The sequence below is a fragment of the Oryzias latipes genome, chromosome 5, assembly GCF_053564925.1.
Source record: "Oryzias latipes strain Hd-rR chromosome 5, Olatipes_Hd-rR_3.1".
Lineage (NCBI taxonomy): Eukaryota > Metazoa > Chordata > Actinopteri > Beloniformes > Adrianichthyidae > Oryzias > Oryzias latipes.
In genome coordinates, this window is record NC_136241.1 from 22,047,511 (window position 1) to 22,064,684 (window position 17,174).

At 40.3% G+C, this 17,174-nt stretch overlaps 1 protein-coding gene across 2 annotated transcripts in view; it reads left to right on the top strand.

Moving 5' to 3' along the window:
* Positions 1-3,408: 3,408 nt before the first annotated feature.
* The window catches only part of LOC101160156 (receptor-type tyrosine-protein phosphatase gamma), a 231,765-nt gene continuing 217,999 nt past the window's right edge, over positions 3,409-17,174 (top strand). For both annotated transcript variants that reach the window (XM_078947503.1, XM_023955062.2), the window contains exon 1: positions 3,409-3,828. In XM_078947503.1, the coding sequence (XP_078803629.1) occupies positions 3,741-3,828 (88 nt within the window). In that variant the 5' untranslated portion in view covers positions 3,409-3,740. The remainder of the gene's footprint in view (positions 3,829-17,174) is intronic.

Here is a 17,174-nt window from a genome sequence, read left to right on the forward strand (position 1 = left end):
GTTACTAATTTGATTTGAGGTTTATGAGATATTTAGTAAAATATGAAATTTTCAGCCCCATGGGAATGAAATATAAAGTGTGTAACTCTTCTATAAACTTTGTGCCCTTTGAAAGCTTTAAACTTATCCATACGTTCAGCTAGAGAAACCATTCAACCTTTAAATTGTTCAACGCTGATTGGCCTATTTCACTTGAACTCAACTTTCAGCAAATTTAAGGACAGATGACATTAACTACAACAACACAACAACAAATGCGTTTATTAATGGGGTCAAAACTAAAATATTTGTAAAGTTAGTTGGAATTTAGCCTCACAAAAATGTATTCCGGTTTTTCTGATTATATTAAATTACTATACAGAACAGTTGTTTTAATCAATAAACATATGAACATAAAAGATTATTTAATAGGTTATGTAATTCCAAGAACACTGCAATTCTGCATAAAACTGCAGCAAATCCGGATTTTTGAAACGGTGAAAAAGATATGGATTAAGCATTTTGTAACTTGTAGGTATTGTTCAAAGGAAAACTGAAAAACGCAGTCGTTTGTGTTTTTGACAGAGCAGCAGACTGAGGCAGTCTCTGTTTTTAGGGTTTCTTTGAGCAGTCGCCCACAGTGCTTTCAGTATAAAACATGAACCATCTCCACATGAAAACATAAGAGGCCGGAGGGAACAGTGCAAATTACCATCATCCTGACGATTAATTATGCAAATGCAGCCTTGTGAGAATAAAACAGTTTTGTTTTTTTGTTCCATGTAATGATAAATAATTATAAAGATGACAGCAAAGCAGCGGATGCTTCAATAAATGAATATGATATTAACCTTTGTGGCTTCTTGAAGGAGTTTTGTACATATTTCATATATTTTATTAGGCGTTTTTTTTTTATTTTTTTATCTCAAAGGATTTTTCAGCCACATTCAAGTGTCAAATGTTTGGCATCCACTGTCTGACTCTCATGACTTTTATACCTGTGTGATGTATTTAACAGACTCTGGACAACTTAGAGGACAGAAAAATAGCCATTTAATTTGTTTGATTTTGACACTTTCTTTCAAATTTACTATTTAACTGATTTTAAATTCCACCTACTTGAATTTAGACTTTTAAAAAAGGCAATCAAACAGGATCAGATGGAATGTAAATAAATTGATCTTTGATGATAAACAGTGTCTTGCCTTTGTCAACGGAAAGAAAATTGTGAATTTTTCCATTCATTGTTTTTATGCAGCATAGAGTTCTCCCTTTTGGCACATTTGTGTATTAAGAATCCAGTTTAAAGTTTAAACCTTAATTTAAAAAGAAAGACACTTCATATAGCATATTTGATGTTTGACAGTTTATCTTTATTTTACTAAGTTAAACTGTTTTCCCATATGAAGCTTTTGTTATTTAACCTTTATTCTATAGAGTTCTCCTTTCACCTTTTTGTTTAATTTACGATTGTTACTGAATATTCGTAAATTAGTATTTGTATATATCTATATCTATATCTATATCTATATATATCTATATATATATATATATATATATAGATCTATATATATATAGATATAGATCTATATATATATATATATAGATCTATATATATATAGATATATATACATATATATATATCTATATATATATGTATGTATATATATATATATTTATATATATATATATATATATATATATATATATATATATATATATATATATATATATATATATATATATTTAGATATAGATATAGATATAGATAGATATATATATAGTCTGGGTCCTTAAAATCTACCACCCCTCCTATTTTTGGCTCTCCCTGCATGCATTTATCCTGATTACCTGGATCAGGTGTATTTGGTTAGCAGTGGTGGAGCAAGAACATTTTATATCAAGGTGGTATTTCCATAAATTCTAACTATATGTGGTAGTATTTCCACAATATATGAAAATACTACAGACAATACAAAAATATGAACAAGCCTGAGATGGAAACAATCAGAAGAAGAGCAATATTTAAGAAACCGATACGAATAAAAAGTGAAAAAGATTGAATCGTGATCAAATAGCTTCATTTGCAATTGAGGCACAGTGGGTTTATAGGTGTGAAGCAACAAACTCATTTTAGAAAGAAAAAGCTTCCAATTTTCATAATACAAAAAATCTGAAATGAAAATCCTTTAGAAGTGGTATCGAGTATTAAGAACATTTTTTGTCTTAAATTGTCTATCTTGTATCAGATGCATTTTTGGGAACCTGTCAGAATTCCTCTTTTGGAAAAGGAAAAGCTCTAAGTGAAATGACCCAGAAATGCCACCTCAAAGAAGCAAAGCACGGTCTCCTTTTGCAGAGGAAACAGTGACCCTGTCTGAAAAGGGAAAGTATAAATCAATCCCATAATTCTTTGTTGTGGTCACACCATTTCAAGTCCCACTCCAAACATCTTTTGATCTTTTTAAAGCGTTCCCAGTGGTCATTTAATTATGATTATGCCATTTTTAGCCAAAGTAAAAAAAACTGTCATTTTCTAGGACATACTTTCTGGAGAGCAGCAGTTCATTGAAATTTTCCTCTGAGTTGTGGGCGGGACTGTTGGCATGAAGCAAGTCCGCCCCTACTTCCTGTCATCTGTTTACACTCTCTCCTGCTAGCTTACAGTCCCTCATACCCCCAACGTAACATTACTGGTGCAACAAAAAGGACGATCAGTATGTACAGCCATCCAGCTGTACAGTTTTGAGACAGATTCCAGTTTAGACGAGGAAAACAAAGACGTACATGGATCTAGAATAGACTTTCGAATAGAATAGACTTTATTGTCATTGTGACATGTTACATGCTCAACAAAGTTCCAGTCGTCTACAAGTGGATGCATCAGAATGGAGCATAGCAGGGAGCCTGTGGCCTGCAGTAACTTGTACATCACTCTTAGTGACTTACAAGTCTTTAAGAGTGGGTCTTTAAACAAAGTTTAATAATCTGTCAGTGTGCTGTAAAGAAATTCATTGTGGATTAATTGTTCATATACGGCTAAGTTGAATTTAATGAACTGTTCTGACTTAAATTTCCACGTATTTTAATATTTCTTATACTGACACTGTTTGTAATTTCCCAGACTTATTTGTAACTTCTGCCTGCTCTTCATCATTTTTCCAGCAGCTTCAGTTGGCCACCAGATGTCTCTTTAGGACTTTGTTTTTAGAGAAAATTGACAGAGAAGCTCGTGAGCTTCATGAGGCTTCATTCGTCTGAGCATCAGGTGTGTTTAAGGGCAAACGGAAAACGGAGCTCTTTCCTTTCTGTCTGTGGGTTCTGTGGGAGTCTGTCGGTTTTGTCTCCTGCGCTGTGATCTCTCTCTCTCCATGATCCTTTCTTCTCTCCCCCTCCCACTATAAAGTCTGTGTCTCCCCCTCCCTCAGTCCTGTTCATGCGTGGAAGGGGGAGAGCGTCCAGCAGAAACCTTCCTCTCCGTGAGCCGCGATTCAGTCCGGCTGTAGCCGTGGGAGCAAAAGGACGCGCGGCAGGCGCGGGCCGTGCAGGTTCCTGTTCACGGCGATCCCTCATAACCCCCCTCCCTCCTCTCCCGGATCCGCGCGCCGGCGGCACATCAGAGGGTTTGGAACGGAATACTGGACCTGTGACTGCGCCTGCGCGCCGCCGTGGCTCTTCACGCAGCGTCGCCGAACTGACAGCGGTGGGAGGAAGTCATCAGCTGTTGCTGCTCGCGCTCCGTGGATGTGCGTGTTTCTGCCATGTGGGGGCTCGTGCGCTCGCGTTGCTGCTGGATATTGCCTGTCATGCTGTCCGCGTGCGCCTTGCAGCGGGCCGACGGTTATCCCGGTAAGTTTGCGCGGGTCCCGCGTGTCAGTGGACATCACCTACGAAACTGTCATGACGACTCCCCCCCCCACCACCACCACCACCACCACACACACCTGCTTTGTTCTTCAAACCTTTTCCCAAAGACATCTTCATCTTTTGTTCCTGAACCTCCTCATCTTCAATTCTGCTACGCGTCCTGCTCCTTAACCCCCCCCCCCCCCCCCCCCCACACACACACACACACTGCCGACCGGGCTGCAGCTCGGGAGGAAGGGGGGGGGGGTCTGGGAAGCTGCCGGGGGAGCAGAGGGAATGACAGGCGACGAGGAAGATGAGATGCTCTTCATCCTCTCACAGACAGCAGCTTCACAGACCTCATACCGACATTTGAGGCGTGGATGTGGCTCACACATCTGCAGCTCACTTTGTTCCTCTCAGTGGATCATCTGTGGTGCGTTCAGGTACCTCACTGTTGTGGTAGCTGTCAGGTTTAGGTACAGGACAGCTCCTTGTCCTCACACCAGAGCTGCAGCTCTCAGGAAGAACATGAAAGAATAAAGACATCCACCGCCACTCATCTTCCTTCAGCAGGAACTCTGATGAAGCTCAGATCTTCTCTTCTTCTTCTGGGGTTTTTGTTGAACCTTCTCTCGCTGTCCTGCAGCAGCATCCTGAGAGTTTTCTCCCTTTTAAAACTAAAATTTTGTACAGAGAGATCGTATTTTTGTCTCCCAGAAACAGGACAAGAGAAGTTAATAAAAATTAATGGATGCCTGTTGAAGAAAAGATGTTTAATGAAGTCACCACGGATGTGAAAAACAGCTGATGGAGACGTCTGCTGCTAGTTTAAGAGCTGGCACACAGTTTAAGTGAAGATCAGGGGAAAACAATGGGAGTGAGACCTTTCGCTGTGTTCCTTCTCCTCGTCTTCATCACCACAGTGGTGTAGAGCAGGTTTTCTCCTCTGGAAGCCTTTCAGGCTGTGCCCTGCTGTGGTGCATGCTGGGAGAGCAAACTATCTCGTAATCACGGCTGCTGCTGCTGCACACTTTGCTGTTTGGTTGAGGCTGGAGGTGGAGTCCAGGATCTTCAGGTGAACGTTGAGAAATGATGGCGAGAGACGTCATATTGAGGCCTTTTGTTTGAGTGGGGCAAATAACGTCTTCCGGCTGACACCGGCATCACTTTTTCACGTCATCGTCGGCCCCCACCTCAGGCCCGGCGAGAGGAGGAGGAGGAGGAGGAAGACAGAAGAGGAAGGAGATGTTTGTCCTTCGGTGTGTAATTTCACAGAATGAAAGATGAAGGTTCTGTCGCTGCAGGCTGCAGCCGAACAACCCAGCAGTCACTGCAATTTCACAACAAGCGCCTGAGCTTCCACGTCCTTTCACCCCCACAAAGAGACACCCCCCACCCCACCCATCCATCTCAGTCTCTGTCACCCCCCCCCCACCTCCTGTCTGCTGTGAGTCTGTTGGTGCTGGATCAGGGACAAATGACATGAAGGGGTTTGTTTGTCACCTCCAGCAAGCCTCCGTGTCACACACCTCCACTCTGCTGTGAAACGGGGGGGGTGTCTGAAGGCACCTGGTTTCCATCATCATCACACCATTATCCCACTGCTGCTTAGTCTGAGTCCAACAGAACCACCCCCTTCAGATGGCTGTGAGGGAAAATGCAAACGAGATGTGAGCATCGCATGTTTCTCAAACATCCTCGTACGTTTGTGCTCTTCTTTAGGCTACGTTCACGTCGCCCTTGGCAACATGTGTTCAAGCAGCCACTTCCAATGACAGGCCTACGAAAATGTGTGCTTTGCCTTGTAAGGTCAAAACTCTGGCGCTCACATGTCACTGAGCACATTTTAAAATCCAGGTTGAACTTCCATCAATCTGGGATTTTAGGTAACCTATGGATGGCGTCCCTTCTCAACTGTTTAAAAAATTGATCATAAAGGAGAAAGTAATAATTGCGAGTTTGTGCCCCGGCAGGAATTCTGTGACACCAAATCTTTCCGATATTGAAATAGAGCTTTGAAAGAAAAAAGCCTGGAGTGAGATTTGCACCACTTCCACATTTCACTCCACGCCTCTTCCAACTGTAGGTGGCGAACATGCACTAGTAAACAGTAGCAAAAGAAGAAGCCGGAGAAGCCCCTCCCTGCTGGTCCAGTGTGAACACTATGGGTTAAATGCGCATTCTTGAATGTACGTGGTGCCCGGTGTGTCCGTAGCTTTATAAAAGAATCCGTGAGTCCCAACAAAGGGACTTTGAAGAACGTGCATTCGGTGGGTTCCAGAATGCACGCCACATGCCCGCTGGGAACACGGCGTTAGTATTATGATTGCTTGGAATACAAATGAAAACATAATAAAAACTCTTAGAATTGAACTAAATATTTTCATCTTATTATCACGAAGCTCTAAAATCTTGGTGGACAAAAAGACATTTTATTTATGACAGAGAGCATGCTGGGAAGACAGTTTTCCTCTTGCAAGCGCGTTTCTCTATGACTCACGGATTCCTCGTTCCAGCTCTTCCCCAGATGTGCAGGTTAGTCAGATCAGGGCGTCGTTGGCTGCTTGAATTGTGAATTTAGTGACAGTTTACCCGCCGTAAGAGTGATGAACGCTCAGATTCAATCTCCATCACCACTGAGCTGGGAGGTGAGTTCTGAGGTAATGAGGGGCGTGGCCTTTTGACAGACAGGGAAGTGTCAGTCTCTCATCTTGCTTCCTGGACTGACAGGCTTGTCAGTCTCACATGTTTGTGCATTTTCGATAAAGGCTGTGGTTTGGAAAGGTTAAAAGTGGCTCCAAGTGGGCCATGTCATCATTTTCCGTGTTTTGTTAGAAATGTAATTGTGTTTTCTTGAAAACCTTCATTCCTTTTCTTGATCTTATGTCTTGTGTCTATTTTATTTCCAAGGTTAGTAGACTAGAAATTAAAAATACTCACTTTTCTTCTCAGAGGTTCTATGTTTTGTATCTGATTTTGAAGATGGAAGTGAAGTCAGTTCTCCGTCTTCAGCCCTGTAATGTATTGACAGTGGGAGACAACCTGATACCACAGCAAGGTGCAGTTTTAAAAGGAGCTGCGACTGATGGGCTGTCAGCCAGCTCAGAGGCTGACAGGAGAGCAGCAAACAAGCAGCAGGAGTCGGGGAGGGAACCGACGGGACGGGAGACAGGAAAACAAGAGAACATGTCAGGAAACAGAGTCCTCCTCTGAAAACAAAGCCGAGATGCTGCTTGTCAGTTTGGAAACGGGGAGATTAACTTTGACACAGAGGGAGCTAAAGAGTGAAGGTGCTGCATTTATTTATTATTTACTGTTTGTTTACTGTTGGCCATGGGCCCTCGTCCCCTGCTGACGACATCCTGGCGCTTGTCAGGACTTCCAGGCTCTTTGTGTTCTCTGTCAGGCTGGATTAGTGGCTGCTCCCTCTGGAGTCGTGACAGCTCTCCGATGCCGGCGTGAACGCTGCGCGTGGGTGTTCCTGCCGTTTCCCAGAAGTGCTCCTCTTCTGATGCACTTCTCTGCATCCGTCATCCAGCTGGCACGCAGATGGAAGCAGCTGTCTGTAAAGTCGTGTCACCTTCTTACAGTCATGTGTACTCTGTCAGAGAACGGGCCTCAGGTTCACGCCGTACTGTTCCTCCGGTCTTCATCCTTCTGCCTGGTTTTCTAGAATTGTGTTCGGCTCCTTTGTAGGGGTGCAACGAATAATTACCTTAATCGATTTATATTCCTACGATCCACAGTCTGAAACAAGTTGTTAATCGAATCAAATCCATATATCCCTTTATAGAAACATTTCAAAATGACATAAATCGATTATCTGGAAGTTGGAAAATACCATTTGGATTGTAACATTACAGCCACCAAGTGCATCACAGCAGACAACACAGATGTGATGACAGCAAAAAACAATCAAGCATCATTACAGTCCAATGTGTGGAAACACTTAGAATTGTGTAAAGACACGTGACCATACAGTGTGATAGAATGTTCTAATAATGTTCTGTTTGTGTTATTTGGATGTGGAAAAACAACAGTGGGATGAACTTTAGGAAGCTAAAATGTGAATGGATTTACTGTTATTTCTTGTTTACTTGTTTGTTTGCACACATAGTTAATCTACACTTGATTATTCAACAAGAAATACAAGAATCTGGAAAACTTCACTTGCACTGTTCAGTAGGTATTTATCTCTGAGTGACGCCTGTAGAATTTTTGGCTAAAGGTGTCCTGGATCTATTTCAGGCCTGTGATCTGTTCCTTCCAAATGAACCAATATCAACTATGAATTGTTTTGGCAACCACTGCATATTGGTATGAATTAAAATGTTCAAATGAATTGTTACACCCCTACTCCCTTGTTTCTTCTGCTTTTCAAACATTTCTTTTCCGCTATTTTCTTTTTTTTATTTGCGAGTCCTTCATGCAGCAGGGTTTGTTGGACTGTAATCAGCTCCAAATCGGTCTTTTTGGCTTACTTCATAAAAGTCTGAGGATTCAGCTTGGGTTGAAGTGTCACAGTCACGATGCAGCTCCTGCCAGATGTTGATCCCATCATTGTGCTTGATTTTCAATGCAGCTCCAGTAAAACTTTACAGTCAGAGATTGACGGCATTAACTAGCATGTTTCTGGAAGTACAGCTTTTTTTCAGGAATGGCGGGGGCTTCTCATAAAAGAGCTCTACGAGATGCATAAAAGCCAATGATTGGTTTTTACTGTCCACAGTAGTGGTTTTCTAATAGAAGGCAGTCAAAGGTCTGGTGCAGGGCTGTACTTTTTAGTTGTAGCTGGAGCTAAGGTAGCAGGGCAATTGTTGAAGAGCTGGTGTTGTAGTGCACTAAGTCTGGAGCTTACATTTGTCAGTTTTCATTATTGACATAAAAAGTGCATGTTTACTTGTCCATCTGTCTATCCTCACTACACATGTTCACCCAGCAGACATTTTCAAACTTTTTCACGACCCCTGCTCCGTTAGATTTATGCTGTTGGCGGTTTTTCTGTCAGACTTTCAGAGGAAACCAGTTCTGCTGTGCAGCCGAGGAGGACTAAACACATGCAGTTGTCGTTTGTGTGTGTGTGTTGAGAGGAGGAAAAGAAAATGAAGAACTTGGTGTTTTTTTCTTTGATAGAATAATTTATATTCTCACTACTTTTTTTTAAAGAAATGTGTCCACTTTCAATTAAACAAAGAAACTGAGGTGTAAATCAATGAGACCCTGGAGTTTAACTAAGAAACAACAGCGCTCCTGCACTTCACATGTCAGTGCGTCCTTGAGCAAGACACTTTAAACAAAGACAAACTGTCTGAATGTGGCGTGTTGTAGGAGTTGCATTTCAGGGATCCACTCAACCAGAAAAGATCCATATTTATAAAAATGTAGTCAGTTTATCGGGTGACTGAGTTTAACTTTCTGGGCTTTGCTAACCCAGGTGCTCAGGGTTTAACTTACAACCCCCCCTGTGGCATCCATCTATGAAACTGGAGTTTGGTCCTCCGATGAGGTGGTGGTGGGGGTTTTCCCCCCTGTATTTCTTCTCCTGCTCGCCGTTAGTCGGCAGCTCATGTTCCACCTGAACAGTCTTTGGATTTACGGTGCGAACCGCAGCCATCTTTCTCTCTGTAATCCGCTCAGCTCGGGTTTGGCACCGGAGACGATGGATGAGGTGGAGGAGACCAACCAGGCCTGATGCCCCAGAAGCAGCGATGGACGGCAGATCAGTTCAGCCTCTAAAGTGACGTTAATACTGAGTGCTCCTTCCTGCGTCTCTGAACCCGCCTTGTTTTCTGATTTTCCTGGTGTCGGATGATTTTAATGCAGCAGACTGTTTCACATAAACAGCAGTGGAGCAGCTTAGAGATGAGCTTTGGATGTTTGTCTGGATCCAGGAGCTCCTCTTCACAGAGATGCTCTCTCAAGTCTCCTGTTAAACACTGTTGCACTCCACAGACTCAATTTGTATCAACAGAAAATATTAATAAAAGCTAGAATGTTATAAAGTGGCTTTGGGAGTTTACACATCAGTGGAGCACTCAAGCAGCCCACCTCTCATTTGTCAACATGTAGAAGTGCCTGTAAACTGGGAAAAGACTTTTTCATTTTACAGTTTGAAGTTTCTTCACAAAGTGAATCTAACAAATGCAAAAAGAAAATAAAAAAACAAAGAAAAGCGGGGGATAAAGAGATTGTATTTTGTCAACACACAGGGGAAAATATGAATAAAAGTTCACAATGTGTTGAATTCTCAAAGTAAAGAACCCAAATTTTTTATTTTAACCAAGATGAGATGACCGGTTTCTATGGTTACACGGATGCTGAAAATGGATGAATCATAATTATTGCTGTGCAGCACTCAAAGCTTCATACCCAGAAAGGGTTCATTATTATGCAGCATGCTCTGTTTCAAATTGAAACCAGGAGCAGAAAGTTTTTCTTTATTTTTTTAAAATCACATTTGCTGCAGTTTGAATCCCAATACATTTTTATGACATTTGGCATTTTTGAGTTACAATATGAAAAAAGCAGAACAACCAATTTCATAACCCTCAAATAATAACAGGGACACATTTTCTAGATGTTGCTTTTTAAAAGACCAAGTTTATTAAATCTATGCTGACTGCAGATTAGCTAATGTGCGATCATCAACTCCCTCATTTCAGACATGCTGGTCCATGCAAAAAAAAAAAAGGCAACAGCCATAAAACAATTTTAAACCTGTTTTTATTTCCCTTAAGGGCTCAAATAGATCTGTTCTGTCATGATACAGAAGGGTCACCTGTTTTGGCTTATTATAATAGTGATCGTGCGTGTGTACAGAAGTCTGCAGCCTCAACACAGACTCCTGATATCTGGGATTAATCAGGGAAATTTGATAATCTGGTGAGTTTAGATGCACTTCAGGATCCCGAGAAAGGAAATCATTGCTTCACACTTTTTTTTCTTCATTGCCAGTTTTCTTTTGGAACATTTGCGCTTTTATTTGTTACTTAAAACTCAAACTTTTTTGTGGTCTCCGGTTGTACACAGATGTTGTTGTAGTGTAGGAGCTTAAAATGTTTGCACATTTCATTGACACATGAAGAGAAAAACAACTTTCATGTGAAAAGCATGTTCCCCTGGCGCTTTGCTTTTTGCTCATGTTGTGACCATGCCAGGTTGTTACAAGACTATATTATCTTTTTGATAAGAATGGATGGAAAAAACTAAATAACTTGCAGGAAAAGGTTATTTTATTGGAGGAGAAAATGCAGGTGTTTAGATCAGATTTCATATAATCAGTTAATCTGCTGAAGGCTATTAAAGGGTACTTGATTATTCTAATGATCTGAGAAATGAGATGATAATCAAATTTTCTGTGTGCATGTAAATAGTAAATAGACTCAAGGTTGTCTTTGAAAGTTGGAAAATAACCACAAAGCATTAATCTAAGAACACACAAAAAAAGGGGGTTTAACTTAGCTACCCCTGTCTGCACCTTTTATACCAAATCTTTGCTTGCAAAGCTAAAAATATCCACCGAATGACGAGCTTATGATCTCTATTAGTGATAAAATATGGTTCTATCAAATCACACTTACAAGTGATAAGTCACTCACCTGACAATTTACAACTTCACAATTTTTATCACTTTTTTTCCTAATGTTACACTTTTTTTCTTTGTCACACCGAGAAGAAACTTCTAAAGGGTTTTTGATTATAGTCTTTATAAAGTGCTGAACAGACAGCAGAAATGGTCTGAAACACAATGTTGAATTTTAGCCATCAAATATGGAGATTTTTCCACCAATTTTTAAATTATTTTATGTAAAAGTACTTTGTTGACCTACATAAGGACAGCTTTGTAAGAAGCAGAGTCCTAAACTTATGTGCTGTAAAGATATTCTCCATCTGGATATGTTTGATCTGAAACCTGAAGTGATGTTTGTGACTTTGAGGCTCTAAAAACCACTAGTTCCAATTCAAGTTGTTCCTGCCAAAAAACCAAACAAACAAACATAATGCATACTTTATAACAACAATATACAGCATATGAAAAGTCATTATGATGACAAATCTTTCCACATCATGGTGACATGCTGTGAAACAGGGATGGTGCAGATTAACCCATTTTAGGGGAATTTATATCACGCTGCAGCCTTACCTCAGGCTTTTTCCCATAATAAAACCAGCAATGCATAAAGTCATTACACTTTAAGAATATAATAGGAATCTCTTGAATCATACAGAAAAAAAGCCTTAACACAGATCAGTGGACAAGCGGTGAGTTGTATTTGCCGTAGGATTTTTTTGTCTTTAAAAAATAAAAATAAATCTGGCTTACAATTCCCAGTCAATTGAGATTTCATCAGTTTTATTTCTTCTAACCTAATCTTTTTCCATAGCTATTTATGCTTTTTTATATAATTTAACCACATTTTGTTCTATTCTGTTATATTGCACTTTGTTGTATGTAATGTGTTGTAAAAAATAAAGTTTGAACAGATCTTGTTTTGCTTGATCATATTGTGTTTTTTAGTTCATATTTTTGCTTGTTGCTTTGTTCAGTCTTACAGGACCCTCCCTCGTTACGCCCTCCTCCTTCTCCTCCTTGTTTGACCAATCTCAGTCTGAGGCATTTTTTTTTATCTCAATAGAACTAAGACGAAGCCAAAAAACTAAAAACTGCAACGCTAAGCTTTGTTTTGTATGGATTGCAAACTAAAACCACAACCACCAGTTTTCCTTGTACTCCTAATTAGACAATACGATTTCAGTGCTAAGGCTTTTTCTGCTAAAAAAAAAAGAAATATCTTTGACTCCAGCGCTGCTCATCAGATTTCAGCACTTTTCTAAGAAGTGTAAGCTTTTAGACTCTTTGTCACATAATGTTTTTACAAGTTCGTGTGATTTGGAGCCACTCAAGTACTTGGCTGAGGCGAAGGAAAGGCCAGGACATGATCAGAGCGAACAAGTGTTGACTGGATGAGTGGAGACCGCTCACACCAGGATGTGCCTCCATGTTCCTGCGAATGGGGTAATAACCTCACCCAGCCAAGCACGAACAGGAGCCGCCGCTGTGGAGCTGAAACGTTTCCTCGCGACCAGCCAAAGAGAGCTGCGCTCGTTAAATCAATTTGTCTCTCCAGTCATTACAGTCAAGTTGGCTTTTCATTACAGATCACAGGAAAACACACAAGGAGGCCACGAAAGAAGGAATCTTTCATTGTTTTATTGATCTAATGAACTGTTCTGGTCTTCTACGTTTAGCTCCGTTAGGGAATAGGAAATGCAGATTCAAATTCACAGATGCAGAAAGCCAAAAATGTTCAATTTGTAGTGCGATTTGGAGATGCTGAGCTTCATCATTTAAGCTCTGATAGCAGAAGGCAAAAGAGCAGAATCATTGATGATCAAAATACTTCATCTGCTTCTGACGCCACAAACGACCCCTCCTCGTTCTCCGCCGGTCCTGGTCTAAAGGCTGATTTTTGTGACGAGGTCAATGAGGCTGCAGATAATGGATGAATGGGGGGCAGCGGGGGGGCATTAGCAGTTAGGTCAGATTAGCTCCTGTAGTGAGAGTCACAGCCTCCGCATTTAATTTCTCTAATTAGACCTCATCATCATTAACCAGCTCCTGCCCCCCCCCCACACACACTCCCCAGCATTATCAGAGAAGAGGCAGAGTGAACCAGAAAAGACCAGACAGAGAAATTCCTGTTTCACTGGTGCGTGAGAAATAAGAAAAAGGAAGACACTTCATTTCTAAATGAACACCTGCAGCTGTACAGACATAAATCGGAAACAAGTGAAAACCTACCAGAAAAATGAAAGCTGAAGCATGAAAAAGCCTTTTAATGTCTCCCCTAAAGGAAAACACAATGTATCTATTTAAACATGAAGCCATTATTTTCCCTTTTAATCTAATGTAAAATGATAAGAACAATAATTTGATAAGTAAAAAACAAAATATTTTGGTTAGGATCATGTTTGATTCGGTGAGATTAGGGCAGCAGCAACAATAGTCGTCAACATGAAAAAAGTTAAAATCAACATTCGTTTTATTGATAGTTTTTATTGCAAAATCTCTTAAACACATTAGTAAAATGTGATTTACAAAGGTTAAGTCCTAAGGAAAATGGATGTCTAAATAAAAAAAATAAAAAAGGTTTTGTGACAGATAAATACTTCCACCAAAAATGATAGAAAGATGAATAGTTTAAAGTTTAAAGCCCCACTCTTATGAAAATCCGGTTTTTTGGCCTTTTTAACATGCTCATGTTAACTTTATTCTCACTATGGAGGACATATGTAATGAAAAGAAGCCTAGAATGTTTTTTCTGAGTGTTTCTTTATTCAAATCTCTGTGAATCAGGAGCAGATGAAAAAATGCTGTAGGTAAAAGAGTGTATTTTTGGCGTAGAAAATAAGCTGGGTGTGCCAGAAGCTCTCTGCCCCGCTCCATGATGCATCCACTTGCAGACAAGTAGATCCATGCACGTCTTAGTTTTTCATTGTCCGAGCTGGCTGTGTGGCTGGATAGTTCCAATAATGCTCGCCATTTTTGTTGTATCGATATTATTGGGTTTTGGTTGTGTGGGGCAGTAAGCTACTGTAAACAGAAAGCTCTCAGCAACGTGAAGGAGAAAGGTGTGCGGGCATGGTCAGCGTCAGAAGTTCCACCCACAACTCAGAGGCAAATGTCTGATGTACTACTGCCGCTCTGCAGAAATGATGTTTTAAAAAATGACACAGGTCTTTTGCTTTTGGCTAAAAACAACATAATTATAATTTAAGAGAAACTGAGAATGCTTTTACAATAGATCATAAGATGATTGAAGTGAGTTTTTAAGGTAAATGGTAGAGGCTAATTTAGATAAAGTGCAAAACGAAAAACAAAAGAAAAAGAAAACAGAATATTAGTAAACTGTGCTACAAATTCTACTATATTAGAATTCGAATATTTTATTTATACCAGGCGGAAATTGTACCTGCTATAAATGATTTGGCAACCGCTAAATAATCTGAAAATATACATTTCAGACTTAAATAACAAATAAAAATTGTACAAATGAAAACAAAACTTGGAGAGTAAAAGCTCAAACCTGTGTAATACATACTGTAAACCCATCGTAATGCGTAATATGTTTAGTGTACTGTGCTGTTGTTCTATGCACTGACATGATTTTCAAATTCATCAAATGTGAAGCAGAGTAATATTTTGGAACTCATTTTAGAAAGTAAGAAAAACCTGAAGTTTATTTAGGGATTTCCTAAAGGAGCCAAGTGTTTCTACATTTGATAAAAAACGCTTAGAAACCTTTAAACAGCTGAAAGAAAGAAGGATTTTGAAGGAGCAGAAAGCCAAAAGAAAGAACTGAAAGATGTTGGTTTGAATTTTCCTTATTATTCATAAAATTACAGGTGCCTTTCTATGAAGCTAATTGCTTTTGTATTGAAAAGAAAGAAGAAATGGTTTAATTTAGTTTCATTTTTTGTTTAGAAAAACAACTTTTAGCCCCTTTAACTCAAACCTCACAGAGAGAGAGAGAGGGGTCCTGATGTTACTTTAAAGTTGTGGCCAGCAGGACCTCTCAGAGTTTAAATACAGATTTAGTTTATTTTTTGAAGAGATTACCCAGAGGGCAAATCTGTGGATCCACTGGAAAAGAGCTCCATGAATTATTGATAAAACATCACAGAACTGCCAGAAAGCTTGTAATTGAATACTTTTCCAGGTAGGAGGGATGAGTGTCCTCCGCTCAGTCACATCCAACACAAAGAGGAAAAACTGCTTCAAATTCGTGGAGGGTAGCAGCGCAGGGAGATCCGATGATAAATAAACCAAATAATCATCAGCATAATTTTCCTGACTACTTGTGGATCCATCTGATTTGGAGGTCGACCTGAACAGAAGACATATCTCTTAGAAAAAGATTGCCCAGATTTTCTGTCCTCGTTTTTGTTATATTTGCTAAGAAGAACTTCATCAGAGCTTTATTGTAGTATTATAGGCTGTTTAGATCACATTTTAATTGTGTTCATTATAAAAAGGTACATGTCCTAACAGAAAAGCAGCTTGAACCTTAAGATTTGAAGCCCATATTGGCTTCAGGGTTTTATCCTACAGATGCTGCAACCATCAAGTCTGCTGATCAGCACCATACGGTGCAGGATTTTGAGACTATTGAGACAGGGTGTGGACTTCTTTTGTTCTTTCTTCCAGAGTCATGAGAGTCTTCAGCTGTGCTCTCTGTAGTCGAAGATGCACGTAAGCTACGGACACACCAAGCTGGTGATGCGGGTTCAAGAACATGCTAAATGCTGTTTCTTTCCTTCTTTCTGCATTCATGTTGCAGCAAAGACTGACAGCCTGCAGAAATCCACCTGCTCCTTGGTTTCCTCCACTTTTACAGCCAAAGAGAAGTTTATCCATTCCGATCAATACCAATGTATCACTCAAAAGTGTTAGTTGGATGGTGTTACAAGACAAGAAAAACCAAAATGTACAACTCTCCCTATTTAAAGTTTAGCCTCATACCAACAGGAAGAAGTATTGACTGGTTTACCTGAGGGCGGAGATGTGTGAAGGTTATTGCCATTGAAAGCCTCTTTAGTCTTCTGGGCAGGACATCTGTAGCCCTGGCACCACACAGGACGTCTTCCACAGATGGGGCGTGCCCCCCCCCCCCCCCCCCCCCCCCCCCAGTTTCAGGGTCAGACCAAACAACCAGAGCAGTATGTAGTGGGTCCCCCTTAACCCTTGTGCTATCTTAGATGACCCCACCCTTACATTGACATGTTCTCCCTACCATGACAAAGGTGGATAAAGGTGGAAAGATTTCATGTACCGGTAATCCATGGACACCAGTGAGGTTCCCAAATCATTGAAGAAAAAAGGTTCCGTGTACTGTCTAGTGGGTCTAGATGACCCAACTCCCAATGGTAAAGTGCCTAGGTTAGCACAAGGGTTAAGCTGCTGATGTGCTCCTGTTGAGCTCTTACCTCACCTGGGCTTCTGTTAGGGTCAAAAAAACAGGGGGAAGATGATGTGGAAGATGGTTCCGGATTCTACTTATTCATCCCCCCTCGTCCCCCACAGCCTGAAAGGATCAGCTTCCTGTGACCAATATTGGTTTAGTCTCTTTAGCTTCATCAAACCAAGGGAATAATTCTTGATGTTGACTTAGTTAAGTATTGACTTTAGTTAGGCAATGAAGTCTACTTAGCTAAACTGAATCAACCTGAACAGATTTAATTAGAAATCTGTTCAGCCTAATTTAATTACACACAATGAATCAAACTTATTATGATTAATTTGACCATATTTGGACTGAATTTAAAGGAACTGAATTCAGCGCATT